Source organism: Lemur catta, chromosome 12 (assembly GCF_020740605.2).
Source record: "Lemur catta isolate mLemCat1 chromosome 12, mLemCat1.pri, whole genome shotgun sequence".
NCBI lineage: Eukaryota > Metazoa > Chordata > Mammalia > Primates > Lemuridae > Lemur > Lemur catta.
Window position 1 is genome coordinate 63,773,408 of NC_059139.1, and position 23,371 is coordinate 63,796,778.

Genomic DNA, 23,371 nt, shown 5'->3' on the forward strand with positions numbered 1-23,371 from the left:
TTTTTTTTTTTTTTGAGAGAAGAACTTGCTACGTTGCCTGGAGGAGCTGGTCTCGAATTCCTGGACTCAAGGGATCCTGCCACCTCCGCCTCCCATGTAGTGGAGACTACAGGTGTATGCCGCTACGCCTGGCAATGATTCTTAATATTGAATTTGAAGTTGTCGATTGTGTAACACTCTTCAGATTTTAGGGGTAAGAAAGTCAATACTAAACTAATTGTTTTGTCTGCTATTTTCTTCTTGATGAGTTTTAGAAATTGCATGTGCTAGATGAGGGTTAAACGATCTAAAGACTATTTTCTAATATTTAGTTCAAAAGAATTATGCAGTTTCACAAACCTTTTAAATAAAAAACATACACAGTCTTTTAAAATAAATCAAATTGATGACTAAAAATAAATTCAAAAGTGGTGAGTAATTTTCCTTAAGTTTATTGCTTTATTTGCTATTTTAGTATGTATAGAAGTAGAAGTATGGTAACTTTGATAGAAAGCCCAGATCCAAATGATAAAGTCTGTTTCACTTCATAAATTAATAATGGTGATGTTTTAATAAGTATAGTACTTATAGAAATCAAAAGAGGGAAACCAATACAATAATTTGGAAGTCTAATTAATAGGCACAAATACTTTGAGAATAAAATGGCCCTATAGAATGCTGATATGCATTTGTTTATTTACACTTGATAGCATTTTTCTTATGATTTACACTTGATAGCATTTTTCTTTTACTTCTGCTCAGTAAATCAAAGGTACTAATTTACCATAATTTTTTAAATGTTTCAAGATCAGGGAGCATATTTTTGCATAATAAAGTTATCTATTAAAATGTTATTAGAATAAAAAGGATTCTCATCATCATTGTATTAATAATGTGAGAATACTGGCAAGCAAAAGCTTATTGCGATATGAATTTTATCAGTCCCGTATGACTAGTCATTGTTTACACTGAAGCTATGACCTTGGTACATTGAGAGGAGGAAATGCAGATATATGAGTAATCTCATGGCCTAACTCTTTAAAAATAGTGTTTAGCACGAGGATTAACTCTTAATCTTTTATTATTTTTAAACAGTTGTTTATCACCAAAAATCTGTTTAAAATACCCAGATGACAGGGTTCAGTAAAAACGCATTTCTCTCTCCACTTAAATTCCTGTAAGTTAAGAGTTTAACAGTGGGGGCTTTAGTCAGCAGGCTTAGAATTCAGAGGTTTGTAGGCATGTTGTGTTCCTACAGCAACACCAAGTTTGGGAAGCTTCTCATCTCAGAGCTTACTCGATGTTATAAACCAGAGAAGTCTCCTACCCTAATGATGGGAAATAGTGTTATCAAAAGGTTCCTGTACTTTAATTTTCAGTGGTAATTTGAACCAAGTTTCACTGTGACTAAAACAAATACCATTGTCCTCATATCTGAGAATCATTTCATACCAGTAACCTCATTCCACAGACATATTGTCTTCTAGTGCTTCAGCTCTGATGCTCTGTTTTCCATTTGGGTGGGTAATTATTGTTTGAAGGTTTCATTTCCCCAAGTCAGCTGACTCTCAGTAATGTATTGCAAATTTCAACTGTTTAGGCCAGTGACACATAGATTATAATAAGAACTCCAAAAAAACCAAATAAATGCATCAGTTTAAAAATATAACTTTAAGTAATACTTAATCAAGAGGTATTCCTGCCTTGTATTTACAGTTATTTTAGAAGGCCTAAAAACCTGCATGGCTTCTGAAGCCAGAAATTTCCATAGCAGAGGAATCTATGATTTGCTGTGAATCCTTTCAGCCCTCAATAGATGGGAAAAGATTGAAATGCTCTGGAGAGGAGTCCTCTTTATTTTTTTAATGAAAGGCTGTATAATATATTTTCTCTATGGCTGCAGCAGCTGTCAGGGAGAGCATCTCAGTTCAGCTCTATTACGGGAGAGGCAATACCCCATCCTACGGCATCGAGATGCTCTGAGGGGCCAGAGCTGATTGACAGCTTGTCACCGTGACGTCTTATTCCATCTCTGTTATGGAGAAAATTAATGTCACACCACCAGCCTTATGACTCGCTGTCATCTTAGAACCGCTCACCTTTTATCAATGCTCTAAATAACATTTCAAGCCCATCGTCTCACGGTGGACAATCCGGTCAAGGGACATTAAATCAGATGACTGTGAAATGTCATAATAAAAATGGAATGCTAACAACTTCTTCTCTAAACTAGCTCCTCTGGTTTTTAAACTGTGACAAGGGGGAGCAAGGGTTCCACACACCCGTTCTGAAAAGGTCATACAATCGCTCTTGGTCTGCTACCCATTACTACCTGCCCCTACTGACCTTCCCTCCTGCCCTCCCCCCAAAAGAAGAAAAAAAGAAAAATGGAATTAGCCATCTTCTCAGGACGTGCTGATCAAATAACGGCTCACACAGTAATGCCCGTTTAATTTGTGGGGCTTCAATGCTTAGCAATGAAGTGTTCCATGACAGCAGTGGAGAGCTTTCTCAGGGCCGCTTCACAGCAGAATGGGGCAATTCATTTACTTTCCTGACCACGGCCGGTGCCAAATCAAATTCTTAAGTTTGACCTCAACTCTTAAAATACACATGTTCTTACAGGAAAACATATAAATAATTCTCCAAACAAATAACGTCTTTTATATGTCTCTCCAAAACACGTAATATTTCAGACATGATATGGCATTCGTTCATTCATGTCATTACCTGTATAATAAAAAGGAAACGCATGGAAGCCCTAAAATATAGGTCTTTGTCCTTGTATTGCTATGAGTAAGTATTACACATGTGCTATCTTGCATATAGTAGCTTCTTAGCAAGTCTGTCTCTAGAGGGAGGTATAGACCTCTGCCTGAAATTCAGGGCTGGAAAAATAGCATATTTAAACATGGTTCACTTTTTAATATATTGAGCAGAATATAATCTGAAAAGTAGCTCAGACATCCACATAATATTGTACATCTTATTGAAATAACTAACATTTGAAAGAAAGTGTGGACACAGATATTCAAATTCTGAATGGAAATGGCTGATGTAAAGAAGTCCATCCAGCAAAAAGAAAAAAAAAAATCAATAATAGGTGGATTACCTCTAATTACCGAGGCAGCAGTATCATCTTATATGGGATGCTATCAAAATATTAATCCATCAACTACAGTATTATAATAGCTAGAAGAATTTTTATATTAATATACTGATTAATTCCTCTAAAATTGTTTTAATTCATGAGGCTCACTTCTGGTAACAGGGGAATAAGTTTTGGTGGGTACCAAAATGTGAACTAATCTTCATAATTGCAATTATATATTAGAAGATGCCACACAATACCTTAGGATTTTAGGTGGTTTAAAAAATATATACTATTTAGCCTTGCTAAGTCACCTCTATTAAACTGTTTATGATAACACCATTGGTGGGTGAGTTGTACAAGCATTAGCAGACAGCTGATTCGGTGGAGATAGCTAGAATAAATTTGCTGAAGCGCACATCCTGCTAATCTGTTTGAAGAATATTGTAGAGCATTAGTACCAGCACTTCATGTTATCTGCACAGCCTGATAAGGTACATCTTTATTAAATTCAGTTATTGAAAGGATGTCAGTCAGCAAATAGGAATATTTTAAAACCTAAAAAAAAAAAAAGCTGTTCTTTGTTAGTCAGAGCTTGGTTTCATGGCTGAGTGTCTAGAGGAGCCTTCTAAACACCTGGCAGCATTGTACAATACAAGCTTTGTAATTTTAAGTGGAAAAGCCTTTTCCCCAGCTTCATGGGCACTGAGGCATTTACTTTTGCAAGCCTCCACTGAGAGAGAATGGTGGAGTAAGAGCTCCCCTCTCTGCCGAGTCAAGAAAACTGCATGGTGGAAAATGCACAATGGGAGGATGCTGGGAAATAGGAAGATTTGGTTGGGAATATTTGGGGTTGGTAAAATTTGAAGAGGGTAGTTATTTTAGTGACTCACGATTCCATCCTATCACTCTAGGTTGGATTAACAGGAAGGTGGCTTCCATTTCAGTTTATTTCTCAATGAATGAAAAAAAAATTAAAGAAATGGAGTGAGGCTTTTCTGGGCAGTGGAAAATAAACATCACTTCTGTGAATACTCTCTGGTTACCAAGCTACCAATTAACGTAAATGCCATTAACTGCATCTCAAACTTGGAAAGACAAGGAAATCTTAAACTGCAGCTACAAAGATTCAGTGAATTCATTTTGAAGTAACGTGGTGTAAACTCGCCCTTCCTTTGCGGGCAGTTTCCCTGCATGATAAAATCACTGAGTAGACTCTCAGCATCCAGAACTTGCTCTGGAAGAGAGCCTGGAGACAACCAGGTCTCTAGACATCGCTGGGTCACGTACGTGTTTCTGCAAAGGCAGCATTTGCATTTTTCCCAGCTTTTTGCTTCTGCTGATTCTTCTGTCAGCTGCTTGGAAATATTTCTGTCACACCAGGTAAATTGTTTACAACCTCATCTGATCACACGTGACTCCAGAAGGAGGAGGGCTACATACGTACATATCTCTTTAATATCTCCTCCCGCTCTTTCTGGTCCTCCAGGGAGTTGACAGACAGGTCAGAGATGCTGACTGTGGCTGAGGCTGTCAGAGTGACCAGCAGCACCAGGTGCCCCTCACCCTCTTCCAGCTGCAGCTCCAGCTTGTGTGTCTGTTCCCTACTGAGGGCCGACAGGTCGACCTGGCACCTAGAAACAAATGTTTTGAATCAGTAAGTGGCTTTTTTTTTTCCATATCAAACAGTTGCTCAGTGCTATGTGAATAGTAAATCAATAGAAATACTATTTGGACCACTAGAAGCATATATCTTTCATATCAGCTGACTTTCTTCACGAAGTTTAGACCCTGATTTATCTTAGCGTCTACAATTGCTTATTTTCTATTAGTTGCAAAAAATGTGCCTATCTGAAATTTGACTATTACCCACTGTCACTGTATTCATAAAGCGCATGGCCCAACGAGCTAGTTCAGTGGGGCTTTGCTTAGGACTGACATGAGCTGTCTATGGAGGAAAACTACCAAGAGTCTGAGTTTTTGTGTCACTTTTGTAACAATGGGTATTTCCCCTCATTCATAAACTTTATTCAACAATCGAATATATGCCATAGTGATACCCTAAGTTTTACATTTTCAAAACTATGCCAATTTATTCATAGTACACTGTATAAGTCTAAATAAAAACACACAAATCTCCCGAAACATGATGGCCGAAGTGCTCGGTACCAGAGTGGTGCTAACAGGGGTCTCACAACGTGGCGGTCCGTGCTCTGCCTGCCCCTCTCTCAGAGGCAGACACCTTGAAAATGCTTTTCATAAAAATGTCAATTGATTCTGAAGAGAAAGGTAATGTGCTGACCACAAGGCTAATAAACTGAGAGAAAGGTGGCAGACATGAATAAAAGGCATTTAAAACAGGAAATAGCCAATTATAAGATTAAATGTGGTAACATATCATAAATGGAGTGGTCAGTTATCGGGACAGATGAAACTCTTGCTCCTTTTTATTCCTCAGTCTATTTGGTGTTTAATGTTTTACTTTTAAAGTAAATTCCTACGAACAGGGCCTCAAAGCTTGTAGTCATCTCTTTAGCATGAGTGATTGAACCAAAGTCCAACATTTACCTTTTATTTCTGCCTATTGGTTAACATGAGAAATGTCTGGGACTAGACATAAATGGGAGGAAGAGGAACATTGACACAAGAAATGAAAATGAAAAGAAATGCCTTGGTCAGTAGCAGAAAGTCTATGTGTGCTAAATGCTAACTATTGAGAAAGTAAGAAATTAGAGTCTGTACCTAGCTGGAAAACACTTTCCGGAAGTTAGAATGTACATCAAATAACCTCATTGTTTCTGCTAAGACAGTATCCATTTCAAGATGCTCTCATGCTGTCTCCTTAGACTCTAAAGGTAAAAAAAATATCAAATCCCTTATCTAATATTCTAATTTTAATTAGAATTAAGTTCTTATCTATAACACCTAGAAAAATTGAGGGTAACAATATAGCAGTGAAAAACTACCATTCAAACATATTCACTAATAAAAAGGAAAAACGTGAATATGATCTTTTCGAGATCTTTCCAGCACCTGGCACAGTGCCTGCCTATAGTTTGTTTAATGTGAATGAATCTTTGGCTTGGATTGGGAGTACAATACCAGGGAACTGAACAGGGATTATAATTCAGAAACTATTATTGGTTGGATACAGCTGAAACCAAAAAGGGTCTTTCACTTACTTTGTTTTCTCTTTTTTCCTTTTTCTCACTTTGATCATGCATTTCCCAGTCCCTTCCTTGCTTTTTTTTGGAGGGGGGGGAGACAGAGTCTTGCTCTGTTACCCCAGGTAGAGTGCAGTGCTGTCATCCTAGCTCACTGCAACCTCAAACTCCTGGGCTCAAACGATCCTCCTGCCTCAGCCTCCAGAATAGCTGGGGCTACAGGTACATGCCGCGAAGCCTGGCTAATTTTTCTATTTTTAGTAAAGACGGGGTCTCACTCTCTCTTAGGCTGGTCTCAAACTTGTGAGCTCAAGCAATCCTCCTGCTTCGGCCTCCCAAAGTGCTAGGATTACAGGCATGAGCCACCACGCCTGGCCTGTCTTATTCTTTTATATGGTGCTTCAGTACTCTTAAAACACTAAAACACATTGAAGCCTTCCGGAAGATTTCCTTCCATGCCTGCTATGACTTTGCACTAGTCATATAGATGCCGGCTTCTCTTCATTTACATTAGAGTTACTGAATTTAATGCTTTAGAGTTGGGGAAGGTGCTCTAAAGAGTATATGGCTTAGGAATTGCAAACTGGCAAGCTTCAGATGGAATCTGATCCACAGATTTGCTGTTTTTACTTGTAGTGCTAAAAAAAAGTTTTGAATCTAAATAATTTTAAATATAGGGCAAATGTCCTCTGAAAAGTTACTGTTCCCAATACTGCCTATTATTTATAGCTGGCCTATTTCACTTAATTACTCTATCTGGTTCCAATAGGCATAAAGATTTGTGATCCCTGCAATCTCCTTAATTTACCAATGAGAAAACTGAGGGCCAGAGAGGTTACATGACTGAATGGAAACATACAGGTAGGTATCAGCAGAGCCAGGACCTCAACTGGGACTCTGGAATCCAAGATCTAGGCTTCTTTCTCTACCATTCTGTTATTAAGTAACTGTGCATCCCAGGAGGAAATGTGTACTGTTCGCAGTGGTTCTCAAACTGGGTAATATCTGGACTTTTTTTTAACAGAAAACATTATCTCCGTTTCCAAGTATAGAATCATGTTATTTTTATGCTTTTTAAATACATATAAACTAGGGAAGAAGGCTATAAGTTGATTAAGAAAAATTTACAAATTGAATTTTGAAAACTATGAAACTAATAAAATTTAAAACAACAATTTAAATTTATAGGGAAGGTGATGCTTTTCTGCAGCAACTAGAATTTCAATATTGGGTGTACACATAGAACTAGATAATCTCAGGTTCTGTTCTATATTTAATGTTTTAGAATTTTGACTTTAATAATTCTAATGTAGAGAATGTCCATTTACATAAACATGGAACAAGAGAGTATTAAATGACTTCAAGGTTCTTTGTGTTAGTTGAGGTTATTCAGATCTCCTACTTATTTAAAAATTCTGTTTGGGAATAAGATGTCATTCTAAATGAAGTGTCACCTATAACTCAGCAAAACTGTCTTATTAACTTCAAGATAAAGTTCACATTACAGCTTCACTGATGGGTTTTAAATCAAATTATTACTGGAATTGGGTGGAGAAAAAGCATTTGCTACCCCTTGTAGTTTTGGGACAAATATGTACAAAGATGGAACCCTTGTGACACCATCTGTTGCAATGTGAATACAGTACTAACTGGGTAGGGCAGGTGCTTCTGTGTTTGCCTCACCTATATACTGCTGTGTCTCGTACAAAGGAAGGATTCACTATAGTTAGAATATGGAAGTACTAAGTGGTCATCCAGATGGTCCAGAAGAGGCACACATTAATGGCATTATTTTGTTATCAAAATGAAAATGCAAAATTATAAAAGCACTGAAACAAATTTATGAACTCTAAAAATATGTTCACAGATACATCCACAAACACATGAACAGAGTAAAGATCTGGGAGTTAGATTCCCTTGGTGCTGGCCCTGCATCTTTCACTAATTAGTTGTATGACCTTTTTCAAGACAACTGAACCTCTTGAATTCCAGTTTTCTCATCTGCAATTATGAGTTAATCAAACTAGATGAACTTTTAATTCTCAATAATCCCCAATTCAACAATTTGTTATAACTCTTTCCATGTTTACACTTGCTACATCTTTCTTTCTTTGCAATTCCACAAGCCAAGGAACTACGAGCAAAGGTTTATCTCATAGGCAATGAAATATTATTCCTCAGATGTATTACCAAAAAATATACTGAATGTTGGGGTGAGAAGGCATCTAATCGAATCTAATTTCAAGTCACATTTCAAGGAGCTCTAGGGTGTGCCTCAAAGGTCATGATGGGAAGGAGTCTGAGTAAAAGGGGTGTAGACTCTCCTCTTTGGTTCCCTTGTATCTGTTGTATATTGGGGGGTTCCATATGTATAGTTTGAAAACATACCTGACACATCTTATGCAACTCCATGGATTCTTCTGGAGCCATGGTCTCCTGGGGCCTCAGCCACCTGCTGTGCCTTAGCTGTACTGCTGGGCCTCCCTGGGGGCTGATCTTCATTCCCCCACCAGGACCAACTGACTTTGCTTGGGTCCTCGTGGGTCTACCTGGGGCTGGCCAATCTCTCACTTATCCAGATGGGCCCGGCTCTCCCCTTGGCTGCCAATGTGCACCCAGCTTAGCTGCCGCGTGCTTAAAGTTTCTGGCTTCTAAGGCCACTTCTGCTCTTGCATGCAAAGCCACACTGAGGGGATGAGATCTGGCTCCCAGATCAACTGCCAAGGAAGCCAGAGGAAAGCCAGATGAAACAATGCAGAAGTTTTCTCCATGTGAGGTGAACTCTGATCAATGGAATAGGAGATGGGAAGATAACATCCCAAACCTCCTTTCTCTCACAGACTGTTCTAAAACATGATTCTCCATGTTGCCTGTCCATACATGGCCATGTGGGTGCACATGCTAAGCCATCATCTGTGTCCCTGAAACACCAAAAACAGTGACCAGCCCATGAACATATCACCTTCTATTGCTTCCTAGCCTTCTGTGCCTCATGTTCTTTCTCCCTCACTCTTGCTGTCGGGGATTGTACCTCTCAATAAAGCACCAACACTTAATCATTGCCTCAAGCTCTGTTTTCTGGAGAACCTGGGTTAAGGCAACAACCATTGATATAGTTCAACCTTCTCAGTTAAGGATGTCTAAAACACAAACCTGACCATGTTCCTCTGGTGGCTTCTCACTGCTTATGAGAATCCTAAGCAAGCCAACAGTGGCCTCCATGACCTACCATCGAGTTTGTGTGTCACTTGCTGATGCATATTTACTACTTGTCATTCCAGAAGGCTTATTATTCTCCCAACATCCCAGCTAGGACTCACCTATTTCTTTATATTTGGACAAGGCATCCCCTCTACCTGGGATGGTAATATAATTCTCATTGAAATTACTAATTCTCATTGCAGTTGTCTTCCTCAATATCCTAAAACACTTTGAAAACAGAGACAATGTCTTATTCTTAGCACCTAGCACCTAGCACAGCACCTGGAATATAACCGGTGCACTGTAAGTATTAAAGTACTCATGGACAAGGGATGGAGGTTCAGAGAGGCCAATAATTCACCCATGGTAACAGTGCTTGATAGCAGCAGACCTGGCACTGGTACATAATGTGCTCATTCTACCACTACTATATTATCTGTCTAGAAAGTGGTTTGATTTCTCTCCAACACTCATTTTGCTCACTCATTCATTAATTCATTCCCTAACTATTTATTAACTGTTTATATGGCAGGTCCTCTCTGTTAGACTGTGAAGATTCAGCCCCTCCTCAACATTCTGGTTTCTCAGATTCTTGTTTCTAGAATTACCACAGACTCTGTGTTACTCTGAACAAAGTACTTGGCTTCAGAGTCCATGTACGGGGGTTTAGAACATTGAAATTTGAATAAAGCTCAATTATTCATTAGTGTTGTGATATTAAGCAAGTCTTTTAAACTCTTTGTGATTCAGCTTTCCTCATTTATCAAATGGAAATTTGTTTTAAAAATATGCCTGCTCTTTGCATAGAGTTGTAAGAACACAGGAATAATAGATGAAAGAGTACTTTGAAAAGTTGAAAGTTCTATTTACATATTTGGTTATACTATCACGTTCACCTTAGTTTGATATTGGAGAATTCAAACTATCTGTACCAAACCCAACTCATCAATCAATCAATCAATCAAATAATCAAAACAGACTCAAAATTGAAGATTTCAGAGCTCCTTCCCCTCTCATTTCACCAATGGGGAAATTAAGGCTCAGAGAAATTAAGTAATGGCAAGAACTTGAATCACATTTCCTAACTCCCATATCAGAGCTTAAGGTCCTTTGCACTTAAAAAATACACACACACAGACATTTGAATTGTGTAACCACATGAAAGGAATATTGACATCTTTGTTTAGTGACATTTCCCCCTAAGAGTTGAAGGAAAAAAATTGCAGAGTTCTTATCTCCTTTTTTCTCCCCTGCCTTTCCATCTGCCCTCCCTGAACCAATGACCAACACCATTTCTTTCCAGAAGAAATAGTCTTGTGATCAGCACCCTGGGTGTAAACATACGAGTCTCCTGGGGTACAGGGAGTAAGGTTTTTGGAATTATTTTTAATTTAAAAATAAGCCAGAAATCAAGCCTCATCAATATTTGACATATGCATTATCAACACAGGTTGCCCACTCATCCACAACGTCACAGATGGCCTCAAGTGTTTAGAGGGAAGCGCAGGAGCTGCGTAACACGAAGGGGCTGACAGTGGGACCCTTTTGTGCTCACTTGCCTCCTCTGAATTGCAGAGCATACATGCCCTGTTAAGTGGATTTACGGATTATATAATCCAGTTTTAACTAAACTAATCCTCACAAAATGGACAACTGGCTTTAAAAGAGCCCAGCAAAGGAACTGTGGATTGAAGATAATGCTAATTGAACAAGCACAAGTGAACAGCAATGATAAACAAGAATGTACAGAGCCAACACTTTCAGTCCACTTGAGTTCTGTGGCAGTCACGTTATGACTCCCAGCCCAGCGGTGGTAGGATCAGATCAAGCAAGAATTCAGCCAAAACAATCCTAAATCATCAAGCAGAATATGTGCAATAGAAATTTACATCTGCTCTCTTTAACAATGAACTTCTAAATGTATGTTATGTCTTAAAGTATTAGCTCGTGATATTTTGAAGCTGTCATGATTAGCAAGACACTTAAACATGCCACCTTCGGAATAGGAAAACAAGCCCCTATGCAGGTGGGCAGATTTTTGAAAACAAAATTTTACATAATTTTTAATAAATTTAACAATAAATTTTATTAAGGTTTTCAGATTTCTTGATATGTGACAACTACTTTATATTAGTATAATGATGCATAATATTTTAGAACATTATATTATAAATTAATATATTACATAACTCCTTAGAATGTCTACATTTTAAAGAATTCAATATGTAACAGCTAAAGTGTTTTCAAGTTCCATGATTATGCAGAAGTTTTTACTCTATCTCTGACATTACAAAAGGCAAATGCTCCTACTGCCTTTCTGTTGTCAGAAGCTGTCACTGTTCAACTGTCTTTGGGGAGACTGCTTTATCGGAGCATACTTCTGCAAACTTGTATAATTTCCTGTTCATTGACTTGAAGGTAAACTATTTAATATACATACAGCGGTGTATGGAAACTGTCTTTGGAAACTTTTCCAGTTATTTAAGAAATATCACAATAAGTGTAAACTTTCTGAGAAAATCATCAGAAGAAAAAACAGGGATTAAAATCTTAATATATTTGGTTTAGTTTAAATTTATGAAAAACCAAGACAAAAAAAATCAACGACATACTCTATTCTTTATTTAAATATTGTCTAACTCCCTAATGAAATACTTCACTCAATCTTTAGTAAGAAAAATAATAAAATATAATGATTTCATTTTAATAAACTCCCTTCAGTTTAGAATTTTCTGTATTTTCAAATTAATAATGAAGCAGTATTGTTCCTGCTCTTTTTTATGTGGAAAGTAAAAGAATCATTGTAGTTTTGGTGTCACAAATAAGAAACATTTCAAATCAGAATCTATAGAGTGTCGAGTGCTCAAATGCATTGGCTCTCAACCTTAAAAAATCATTAAGTTTGGTTAAGATTCACAGTCAAGGTTGTTTTCCTCTTTTTCCATACTAAACCTGAACACACTTGAGTGCATCTACACATTCCACATTGCCTTCTCCTCAGCATTAAATACAGAGCCATAGATTTATTCATACGGTTTTAGAATTTGAAAGCATTTGTTCTTCATCCAGAACTCATCATTTTAGAGTGTTTTTCTTATCATATATCATTAATAAAAATGTTGTTAAAATTAAGCTCTCTATTCAAGCTTACATTTGTAGCATGGTGCTGTGGGTAGTACCAATGCCTAGGCCCTGAGAACAATGCAACAAATAAAGTCAGTAGCAATTCACCAACTTAAAATATATGTACCCCAAATCAATGCCACTTTAAAGATAAACAAGCATTTTGCACACTAATAAATAATGCTATAAATCTTGCTATATTGGGTTGCAAATAACTCCAACTGAATAAAATTGCATGACACAGAATTTACTTATTCGGCGCGTTCATAAAAACAACTTGTTCTCTGACAGCACTCATTCTTGGCAATTTACTGCAGCTGTCAGCAGCCAATTTGTTCAGATTACTGCTCTGCATAAAAGTGTAACAATCATGAGGATTTATTAGCTGATTATCGTAAAGGTGGCAGTCCGTCTTGCCTGCCAAAATGCAGGTGATCAGAAAGTTAAATAATTACATGCAGATTAACATTATTTCACCTTCACTTGAAATTTGTAGTTCAGCGACAGGTAAAATTTGTTGTTCAAACTTGCAATATGGTGTGCATCACCTAAGTTGGTTTACTGGGTACTTGGCATTTTATTGAGCACTCAATGGCTTCAAGAAAACACGTTAAATACAAGACTGTGGTGAAATAAGCATGGACTTTAGGGTCAGGAGTCCTGGGTTTGAGCCTCAGATCAATTACCCTAGTTGCATACTAGCCAAGCAACCTCTTAACCTCCTTTGGCCTCACTATTTTCATCTGCAAAATTGGTATAATATGAAGCACCCTTGTTACCCCATAGTGTTGAGCTAATGTATGTAGTAGGGCCCTATAAAGTATCATTATTATTCTTTCTTTCCATTCATGGTAAGTTTATTTTTGTGTAAAATTTGACAACGTGGGTATCATGATGATAAAAAGTTACGATGTAAGCATCTTGGTAAATGTATAGGCTATTTTCCCCCAAATGTAACAATTTATTATTTTTTAAGAATAAGGACTAGACATTTTTATACTTTAACACATTAATTCTCTTCTTTGGCATCATACTCAAACATCTTTCCACAATTACACTGAAACTTTGTACCTTCCACTAAGTCATGTTCTTCTAATTGCCTTTTCATTAACACATGATGTCAGATCAGTCTGCATTCAGAGAACAAAGAGCCATAACTTCCAGTATTACATCAAGCTTCAGGTATTTATGTACAAACCCAGCAAATATTTACTGAGTACCTATTATGTGTCAGATACTAGTCTAGGTATTGAGGATGCTACAGTGAACAAAACACTCAAGAACCCCTGCCTTCGTGGAGCTTACATTCCAGTGAGGGAAAATAAATAAGAAGCATTGTTTATCAAATGGTGCTTACATATATGGAGAACACACCGCAGATCAGGGGAAAGGGAATGCCAAGGAAAGGAGGTTCAATTTTAAATAGACTTGGTATGGATGCCTCCCTGATGTGATATTTGTGCACAGACCTAAAGAAGATGAAGAAGCAAGGCAAGCAGGTGGATCCCTGAAGAAAGAGTGTGCCGGATGGAGGGAAAGGCCCTGGGGTAGAAGGGTGTCAGGTGTGCTTGAGGAACAGCAAGAGGACAGCATGACTGGAAGAGAGCAGAAGGAGGGGGAGGTGGAAGAGCAGAATTTCAGGGTAGAGGGTAGCAGGGCCGTGCCCTGCAGACCATTATAGGCCACTGTAAGGACTTTGGTTTTGCCCAGATTACCATGCAAAACAATTGAAGAGTTTTGAGCAGAAGAGTTAAATTATTTTATTTGCATTTTAAAAATATGACTCTGGCTGCTATATTGGAAACAGACTGTTGTGGGAGGGGAAGTGTGGAAGGAAGAACAAGAGGCTGTTGCTATTGTCACATGAAAGCTAATGGTGGCTTCAACCAGAATTATAATGCTAGAGATGAGAGGTAGTGAATTCTGAATTCGCTTTGAAGGAAAAGTTACCAGGTTGCTGACGGATTTGATGAGAGTGAGAGAAAGAAAGTAATTAAAAACAACTCTAAGATTTTTGGTGTTGGCAACAGACAAGGGAGAAGGCTGAAGGAAGAAGAGGGGCCAGAGGTCAGAAGTTTAGCTCTGGACATGCTAAACTGGAGAAACCTATTAGACATTCAAGTAGTAACATCGAATTAGCAGCTGGATATAGGAATCTGGAGTTCAGAGAGGAGTTATAGAGTGGAACTGTACATTTGTAGTTGTCAACCTATAGATAGTGTGGAAAGCATAGAAAAGGATGAAGTCACCATGGGAGCAAGATGCCCAAAGAGTGAGCTCTAAGGCTCTCTAAAACTACAATATAAGAGAGATGAAGAAAAATCTGTGATGGAGACCAAAAAGTAGCATGCAATGAGGTAAGAAGAAAACAAGGAGAGTGCAGAGTCCTGGAAGGCAAATGAGAAATGTGTTTCAAGGTAAGGAAGTGATTAGATGAGTCTATCATGTTGCTGGGTCAGGAGAAGATGAAGACTGAAAACTGGCCATTGGATTTAACAACATGGTGGTCACCAGTGACCTTGACAAGAGCAGTTTTAGTGGACTGCTCAGGGAAAAAGCCTGGCTGAGCGGGTTCAAGTAAGAATGGAAGTGGGTAATGTTCAGTGATAAAATAGTTTTAATTGTTTCAACACTCCAGATTTGCAAGTGGTTCCTTCATTCATAGCCAGTCTTGTTTTTATTATGAAACAAACAAGAATATCCTGTTACTGAGTTTGCATTTACAAAACACATTTTCAAAAATCATTATACATGATCAAAAATGGAAAATAAAGTGGATAATAACAAAACCATAGCATAAGAATCTGGTCTATATAGATAATCTAATTCATACAAGTGTTCTCAAATTTGGGACTCAGTACCCTTTAAAAAACTTATCAGCCATTGAAGGAATAGTATTACCCTCCATGACCAACTTTAAATTTACTTAGTACCCACCAGCCAACTCTCAGAATAGTCTCTAATTTCTAAATTAATAGACATAGAATGCTGCAATGATAGCTGGCAAAAGAAGACAGAAGGTCACAATGACAGCCTTACTCTTGTTACTTTACTCTGAGAACTCAAATTTAATTGGAAGGTAAGTCAATTCACTTCTAAACTATTCTAGGAGTTTAGTAATTCTGTTATAATCTGCATCATCTCTACTGTTACTATTCAACCTTCAGATAAATAAACACAACTTACTTGATTCTTAGGTATAATAATATTACTATATTGTTTTCAGTGACAGGAAGTGTTTAAAGTACAACTTAACAAGCACAAAGTTAGACAACAAGATTTCCGGTGCTGTCTGGACATCAAATAAATTTGAAATGATGATTCACCATAGTCATTTCCTTTTTCTGCGACAGGCATCTCTGTTAAATTAGTAGTGTGCAACACGTTTCTATTGCCTATCTTTGATTATCTCAAAATTCAACACTCATTCCCTTCATTGGGTAAATCAGTTTGAACTGATACTAAAGAGTTGTCTTGTCTACACCTGTGCTCTAAAACTTGAGCTTCTCATAAAAATAAAAAATAATAAAAAATAAAACTTGAGCTTAAATAGACAGCTATGTTTGGCATATGATCAAAAGTGGATTTATTCTATTTTTCCAAACTTCATAAGACTTTCTTAGCTTCCACAGGTATCTAGAGCAATCCCTATGATCTTCTATCCAGCTATTTGTCACTGTTCTCTCAAAATTTGCTGAAATGTGAACAAACCCTTAGAAACAAGGTGAAGTGAGAGAAACAGGTCTACCCCTCTGCCAACCATTTCTGCCCTTGAAGAACTCCTAATATTATCAAGTGAGGAAAAGGGAAAGGTCAGTACCAAATGGGCTGAGAAATTTTCATAACTTCTAAATTTGGAAATTCTTCCCAAAGAAAAAAAATACACAAAAGACATCTGTCATTATGAAAAAAAAAAGGAGAAAAAGGAGTAAGAAGGACTTTATGTAATATGTGCCTAGAAGTACAGAAAGCCAGTATATTTTAGAATGTGGGCTCCTTCATTATTTTATAAGGTTTTTATACAAAGTAATGAGATTCAGATAGCAAGTTTCACATGACCACCATTCTTATTATCCTGTGGTCACCAAATAAAACTAGTGTTTCTATAAATTATGAAAATAAATTAATTGTTCTAGGAATAGCTAGGTAGAATCTACTTGAAAGAGCTTATAGTCTATTGAGGGAGAGAGAATTGTGAATATATAATTATAATGAAGTGTATTTCAAGTATTAACAGATGTAAACCACTATTTAAGCTAGTGGTATATCCCAAAGAGAACAAGATAAAAATTTTAAGACAACTCTGAAAATCATGTTTTAAGGAAGGGAAAAAATATGCAATGAAGGCCAACACTTTAAAAAGGATTGAAATATAACATAGGATTAGATTACAGTGGTGTTTTTCCAATTTCATTTTATAAGTAAAATATTAAAAGTTAAATGAAGCTCATCTTTGACCTCTTACTTTATAATCTTATGAAGAACACTATTGCTTAAGACATACCAGAATCACAAAAAAATGAAGAGATAAATATGTTGGATTGGATTCCTGTTCTTACTTTTCTAGAGTAAAATTCCCTTTACCATTAACATGCATGAATTTTCCTCAGGCTGTATGTTTTGAGACTTGGAATTCATGTGCACTACAACAAAGAAATATTTTTTTTAAATGAACAAATTCTTCGGTACACCATGCTTTAATCTCAGTATTGGCAGGTTTCAATGTGTTTTTGCTACAACGACACATACGTAGCTATTGAGAAATATAAAAATAGGCTTTGAAATAAGAACAATTCATATGATTCAAGTATTCATTCAAATAACCTTGACTTTGTGGGAAAATGTCATCTAAGCCTCAGAATACTCCTTTGTTCAATGCATTATCAGATTAACACGGATCTGCCTCACTTACATGCTTCTACTAAAACTTGGGAACTCTTTGCAGATTTATGGACTCCTAAGAGATTATAAAGATGCTCTACCTTGTAGGGAGTTGTTGAAAATAATCCATTTTATGGTCACAATATGCTTTATGAAAATAAATATTATCTAAGATCACTTTACAGACTATGAATATGCTCTTTGTTCCTGTATGTATCTTATATCAGATGAAATTCCTCTTTCTCAACTCCCATAACTTTAATGCACAATGTTTCTGACATCTGGAGAAAATTCTGGATATCAAATTCAGAGAGCCTGTGTCCATCAACTGGTCAAAACTGCCACCTACTGGTCAGTTTTTGAATCTATTTTTCAGTTTTGCCTTACCATGGTAAGATCTCTTTCTTCGACAGTACAGATCACATACAACAACCAGACTTAAAGTAAATATTCCCTTAACAAAAATTCACTCTCTCTAGGGTGAACCAAAAATACCAACTTGTACAAACCTGCCAATGAAATCATCCCTTTTACCAGCATCTTTGTCCCACGCAGTGATATCAATGATTCCTCCTCTTTCTTCATAGAGATGAAAATCAAATTGTTCCCTCCACTGAGGATTCAAAGTTTTTGGCATAATCTGGAAAACCAAAAATTCATTACTGTCTTACCGATAGCAGCTTTAAAAAAAATTGTTCGAGACAATAAATCAAATTTTAGGTACTACAGTATTTGAAAAAGAATGTCAGTGTGCTATCTGAACAGAACATTCTAGAAATAATGGAAATGAGGCCTTAGATCTCCGGCATCTTTACTGCATAATTCCTACATGGGCCCTGAAGGACATGTCCTGAAAATCAAAAGGCACCCCTTGACTATCTTAAATAACAGATGAGAAATATAAATTACATAGAAAAGGTAAATAGTGTATAAATGAAATAGCTCCCTGTGAAATCCCAGCATTTGTTTCACATAATCACAGTTAATGCATGAAGACACAAGTCACAGTAAGTTATTTCATAATAAAAGATGATGAGGATACCCAGAGTTTCTTTGCTGTTATTGTTCTTGCTCCCCCCACACACTGGAATCCTGAGCTGAGCACATGAAAAACAGACTATGAAGTTCTAAAGGAACAGAAGGGAAATGTAAGTAGCTTTGGGGTGGTCAGGCGTACTTTTACTTTAGAATTATAGCACTGATCTACTATTCCCATTTTATAGAGAAACTGAGACCTAGAGTTTAAGTGACCCACCTAAGGTTGATGTGTTTTGGTATCTAGACTGTAACTCCCAAAGTCTTTGATTAGAGCTTCAGGACTCTTCCCCCAAAACCATATGCCAGAAATGTTTGTAAATTGATAAATGAGTATATGTGAGTATATATGGGTGTATACATACATATAGATATGTATATTCTTCATGTTGCATATACAAGAAAGATCTCTTATCTAAAGTGCAATTTTGTATCTTTCAGTATTCAGATAAGACACCTGGTAGAATCAATGAACAAAGTAACCTGTATTGATGTGTTTTAAAATTCCATTCACCACTGGGTTAAACAACACTCATATTTGTTACCCTGTTCTTTCTTTTTAGCAGGAGGGTGTACAGTGGCCTTTTCCCTTTTTAATGTATGACAGACAGATCTTCAGATGTAAAGAGTTTGAAAGCAATGAAGTATGTTATGTGCAAAGGTAATGCAAATGAATCACAATTTTTAAAGTTCATAATCTGAAATTAATCAGCAATAGATCATGGAAAGAAAGAGCAAAGAGAGACACGTGTCCATAGCTGGGTTTCATATTTCATACCTAAAGAGCAGAACTATAAAAATAAGTAATGTTTTAAGCCTACTAGAACATGAAAATGATGTTAATTGAGAAAGTACAAGATAGAAGTGGCCATAGGTACCTATTTTTGGAATCAGTAGCTACTTTAAAATACGTTATTAAGTCCAATGGTGGAAAAAAATCATGGCATTCAATAAATGCTATGATAATTCAAATGTCTTATAATTGGGCTCAGATGCATTCCTATGGTATTTTGGGGTGTGGTCTGTCTTTCTTATCTAGCCATAAACAGACTTTTTGTTTTTCTTTTGTAGGATTGTCTTTTCCATATGATTTCCTTGATATTAAATTGATGTCTTCCCTTTCCATGTGGGCACTCCGTATGGTAACCAATCAGCCTGTTAGCAGTGCTTGCCGCCCGCTAACGAATCAGCTCTGTAAGATTTCTAACTATCTTAAGTACTGATGAAAACTTCCTGGGCTGGAAGGAACCCAATCAGGACGGTTATCAAAAATACACAAAAATGATGACACCAAGGTGAAAGAATTCTCATCAAAATGCAATGTGATCTTGAATACAGGATGGATATGATCAGTTGTCCTAAGACATCTATGAATGCCGGCTATAAAAACTGACCAGAAAAGAGGTCATAGTTGAATATAGCACAGGTAAGACATGTGCCCAAAATATGGTTATGACTACTATGACCTTTACTAATTATTATGACTTCTATCACTCATATATTATTATTTATTATATTATTACTATTAATGTAATTGTCACTACACAATATACTTATTACTACTATTGTCACTACTCCTTTTCCTTCTGCTATTAACATTTACTGAGTGTCTGTGATGGGCCAGGCAGTATGCTAAGGCCTTTACATGCAACACTTATATTCATTTAATCTTCCCAATAACTTTGTTAGGTAGGTATTCTTTTAATTGTCATCTTTACAAATGGGGAAATTGAGGCATGGAGGAACAAAGTAACTTGTTCCATGGTACTTTGCTTATAGTGGCAGGAAGAATTTGGCCCTTTGTTTTCCAAATAAATTTAAAAATTTGCAATTTGCATTGGTCCAACTTAGGTTGAATAAAATGCTTCAGAATAATGTACAAAGAATTTTATGGCATATAAAATACTGTTATTTGTAGTACTGATATTAGCACTACCTATAATAATATTAGTAGCCAATACTCTTTGAGCACTTTATGTGCCAGGCATCAACTATGTTTTTTCTGAATTGTTGTTGTTTTAATCCTCATAGTTATGCCAAGAGATGGTTTCTACCACTATTCCTGTGTTACAGATGAAGAAATTGAGACATAGAGAAGTTAAGTAGTTTACCCAAGGTCACTCACCACATACAGTAAGAAATGTAATACAATTGTTGGTCTTATTTTCTGACATGATGTTCGAAGAAGTTCTATTAAGCATTATAAAAATTTACCTAGTGTTTTTCATTTCCCAAAGCATAGCTATTAACCAACCAATGTCTTCCAAATGTGGACAGGAACACAACAGAGATGTGGCTACCTTGCTCTTGTACTTCTGATGCCCAAGCCGGAACTTCACATAGGGGTCACTCAACCCATTGGAATCCATGGCCTTGAGGTCTCGCCCTTCAATCAAGGTGATGCTGACTATTCCTCTCCAAAGATGTGATTTTCTGTGTAGGTCTGACAGACGTAAACTTTGGGTCTGAAACTTTTGGCAAAGGAAAACAGAATTAGGTTATTGTGTTTTAAACCCAAATACCTCATTTGGCATTACCTTTTCCTCTGTTTTTATAGTTTTCCAAAAAAATAAAGAATAGGCAGTTACAATTTTTTAAAAATAAAAGTAATTTATGGAGTATTATTTATTATAAAATTATTAACAAATTGTGAAATTATGATAAATATGCTGGTATAAAATAGATGAGTACTAAAAATACAGTCTAGCTTTTCAACTCTTAAAATTATAACATGTAGGTACTTCAAGAACATCAAAGAATATTTGCATATGTGTCAAATAAGCCTGTGTCAAAATATGCATAAAATAAATATTATAAATATCAAAGGCCTCATTCACACTGTGGTATTTAACTTTTAACTCTTTATGGTTTTTGAAGATCGCTTTTTTGTGTTACAGATGGATTTTACAGGTGGTTTTTAGTTGTAAGATTAGCTGCAAGTAGTATCCGGATAATTTAAAAACTTTTTTCTTGATACATTAGGAATAATTGGGTTTCACCTCACTAAAGAACGATTTAAAGTACCACGGAACAGAAAACAAAATCAATATCCCCACCCAAGACGTCTTACTTATGCTTGAAACTTGCATCACAAATATTTAAAATTAATGTAAAAATTATAGATGTGATTTATATTGGCAAGTATATTTCTGGATTTATTTCACATTCCAATATTTGAATGTTTTCTTCAATGATTTTTATTATGTTCAATTTTAAACCACAATATTTAAGCCAGTGAACAAAATCAGATTTTTTAACTAAAAATGTCCATATAATCTTTTTGAACTAAACAGTATATAAAACAAGCCAGAGAAAGCAGTAAATGTTAAAACATTTGCAGTCTCGATTCAGCATCAAGCAGTACTATAAAAGTTATCACTTCATATTATCAAGCATTTTTTCCACTTACAGTCATTTCATGAGGAAATTTGACATTACTCTGAACCTCAAAGTACGCTTCTGAATTATAAATTAGCCCTACTTTCTGCCTAATCTCTTCTACATTAATGTTATAAAGTTACAGCCTATTTTATCTAATTCCCCCTCCAACTTTGACTTCCTGCCTTTTCCACAGCATAGGAATACCATAGACATTTTTAGCTGTCATCATCAAAAGTCATGCATTTCAGGGTGTTTTATTAGGAAAGTGAAAACCACATTCTTCAAAAGATAGTGCCTCTAATATTTGAATATTTCAATAATAATCTTTCTAAATCACATTGCATATTTCCCTGTCTTGTCGAACAGAAAATTTTGAACATCACTTGGTGGCTCTGCCTTGTTAGTATCAATGCAGGACTTTGCCTATGCACCCCTCACCTCTGTGAGCCTCAGGAGCTATGTGTCCACGAGTGTTCTGAAGTCCAAGGGAGAGTTCATGGAGCACCTGCAAGTTCCTCGGAACTCCATGCCCACTTCAGCTAGAGCCCCTCTGCTCCCATCTCTATATTGGGTTTCCACACTGGATTTTATTTGAACAAAGGGCTTCTCCCATCAAAATAATTGCTTGGAATTCATTGCACCAAATGATGGTCAAGGTCTTTTTTTAGTTCTATGATTTCATGCTACTTATTATTCTATGGTGCAGCAATAGATTTTGGTGTGTGATTGATTCAACCACTTTTGCTGCTGTTGAAACTGCCTCTAACAGCAGAATCCAAAGAATCAGATTCTAAACTTCGGATCAGAAGGTTTTTTTAAGGCATATGAGTGGCAACAAAGGAAAGAAAGAAAACAAATATTGTGGCAAGTAAGAAGAAATTATTTTAGCAAAGACCAAGGAGTTAATGGCTGCCCACTTATATGGTGCTTAGAATTTAAAAGTGTGTATATGTACATTATATCATTTGGTTTCAACTAAAACCCTATGAGGTAGGAGGCACAGCCTCTTACCCCATTTTACTGATGATGGACTTAAGGCTTAGAGTGGTTGGGGTCATGAATGGTGGATGTGTGACTAGAACTCCTGTATTTCTGACCTTGATTTCTGAGTTTCTCCCAACATAGGTGTTTAGGGCAGAGACTCTTTCACAGGTTTAAATGTGATCATGATTTCAATATAATGTTGCCAAAGGATACTCTCCAGCTAAGTGAGTTGATTACATTTGAAATGATATTCCAGGATAGATTTTCCTACATGGCTAATTCAAGAAATCACCTTTTACTTTTCTATTATGTGTGTACTCATATACTTATATTTACAATATTTTAGCTTGTTGAAGAATATACTTAATGCTATTTTCTATGCACTCTATAGAAGTCATCAGATAATAGTTGGGCACAGTGCAGGTTACCCAGCATCTTCAATTAACAATGCTAAGCTAGTTTCTTTAACAATACCATATCTGAAACCCTTTCTTTCTTGCTCCTTCTTCATGCTTTTACATAAGAACATGAA

General features: G+C 36.5%; 1 protein-coding gene across 15 annotated transcripts in view; it reads right to left on the reverse strand.

Annotated features, from left to right (window-relative positions):
• Window positions 1–23,371, reverse strand: part of MCTP1 (multiple C2 and transmembrane domain containing 1) — a 488,669-nt gene that overhangs the window by 164,503 nt on the left and 300,795 nt on the right. For all 15 annotated transcript variants that reach the window (XR_006738667.1, XM_045566489.1, XM_045566488.1 and 12 more), the window contains 3 exons: window positions 20,775–20,945; window positions 17,949–18,079; window positions 4,518–4,704 (listed from right to left, as the gene is read on the reverse strand). Coding sequence is in view for 14 of the 15 variants with exons in the window: in XM_045566489.1 (XP_045422445.1) it covers window positions 4,518–4,704; window positions 17,949–18,079; window positions 20,775–20,945 (489 nt within the window). In the remaining variant the exon portion in view is untranslated. The remainder of the gene's footprint in view (window positions 1–4,517; window positions 4,705–17,948; window positions 18,080–20,774; window positions 20,946–23,371) is intronic.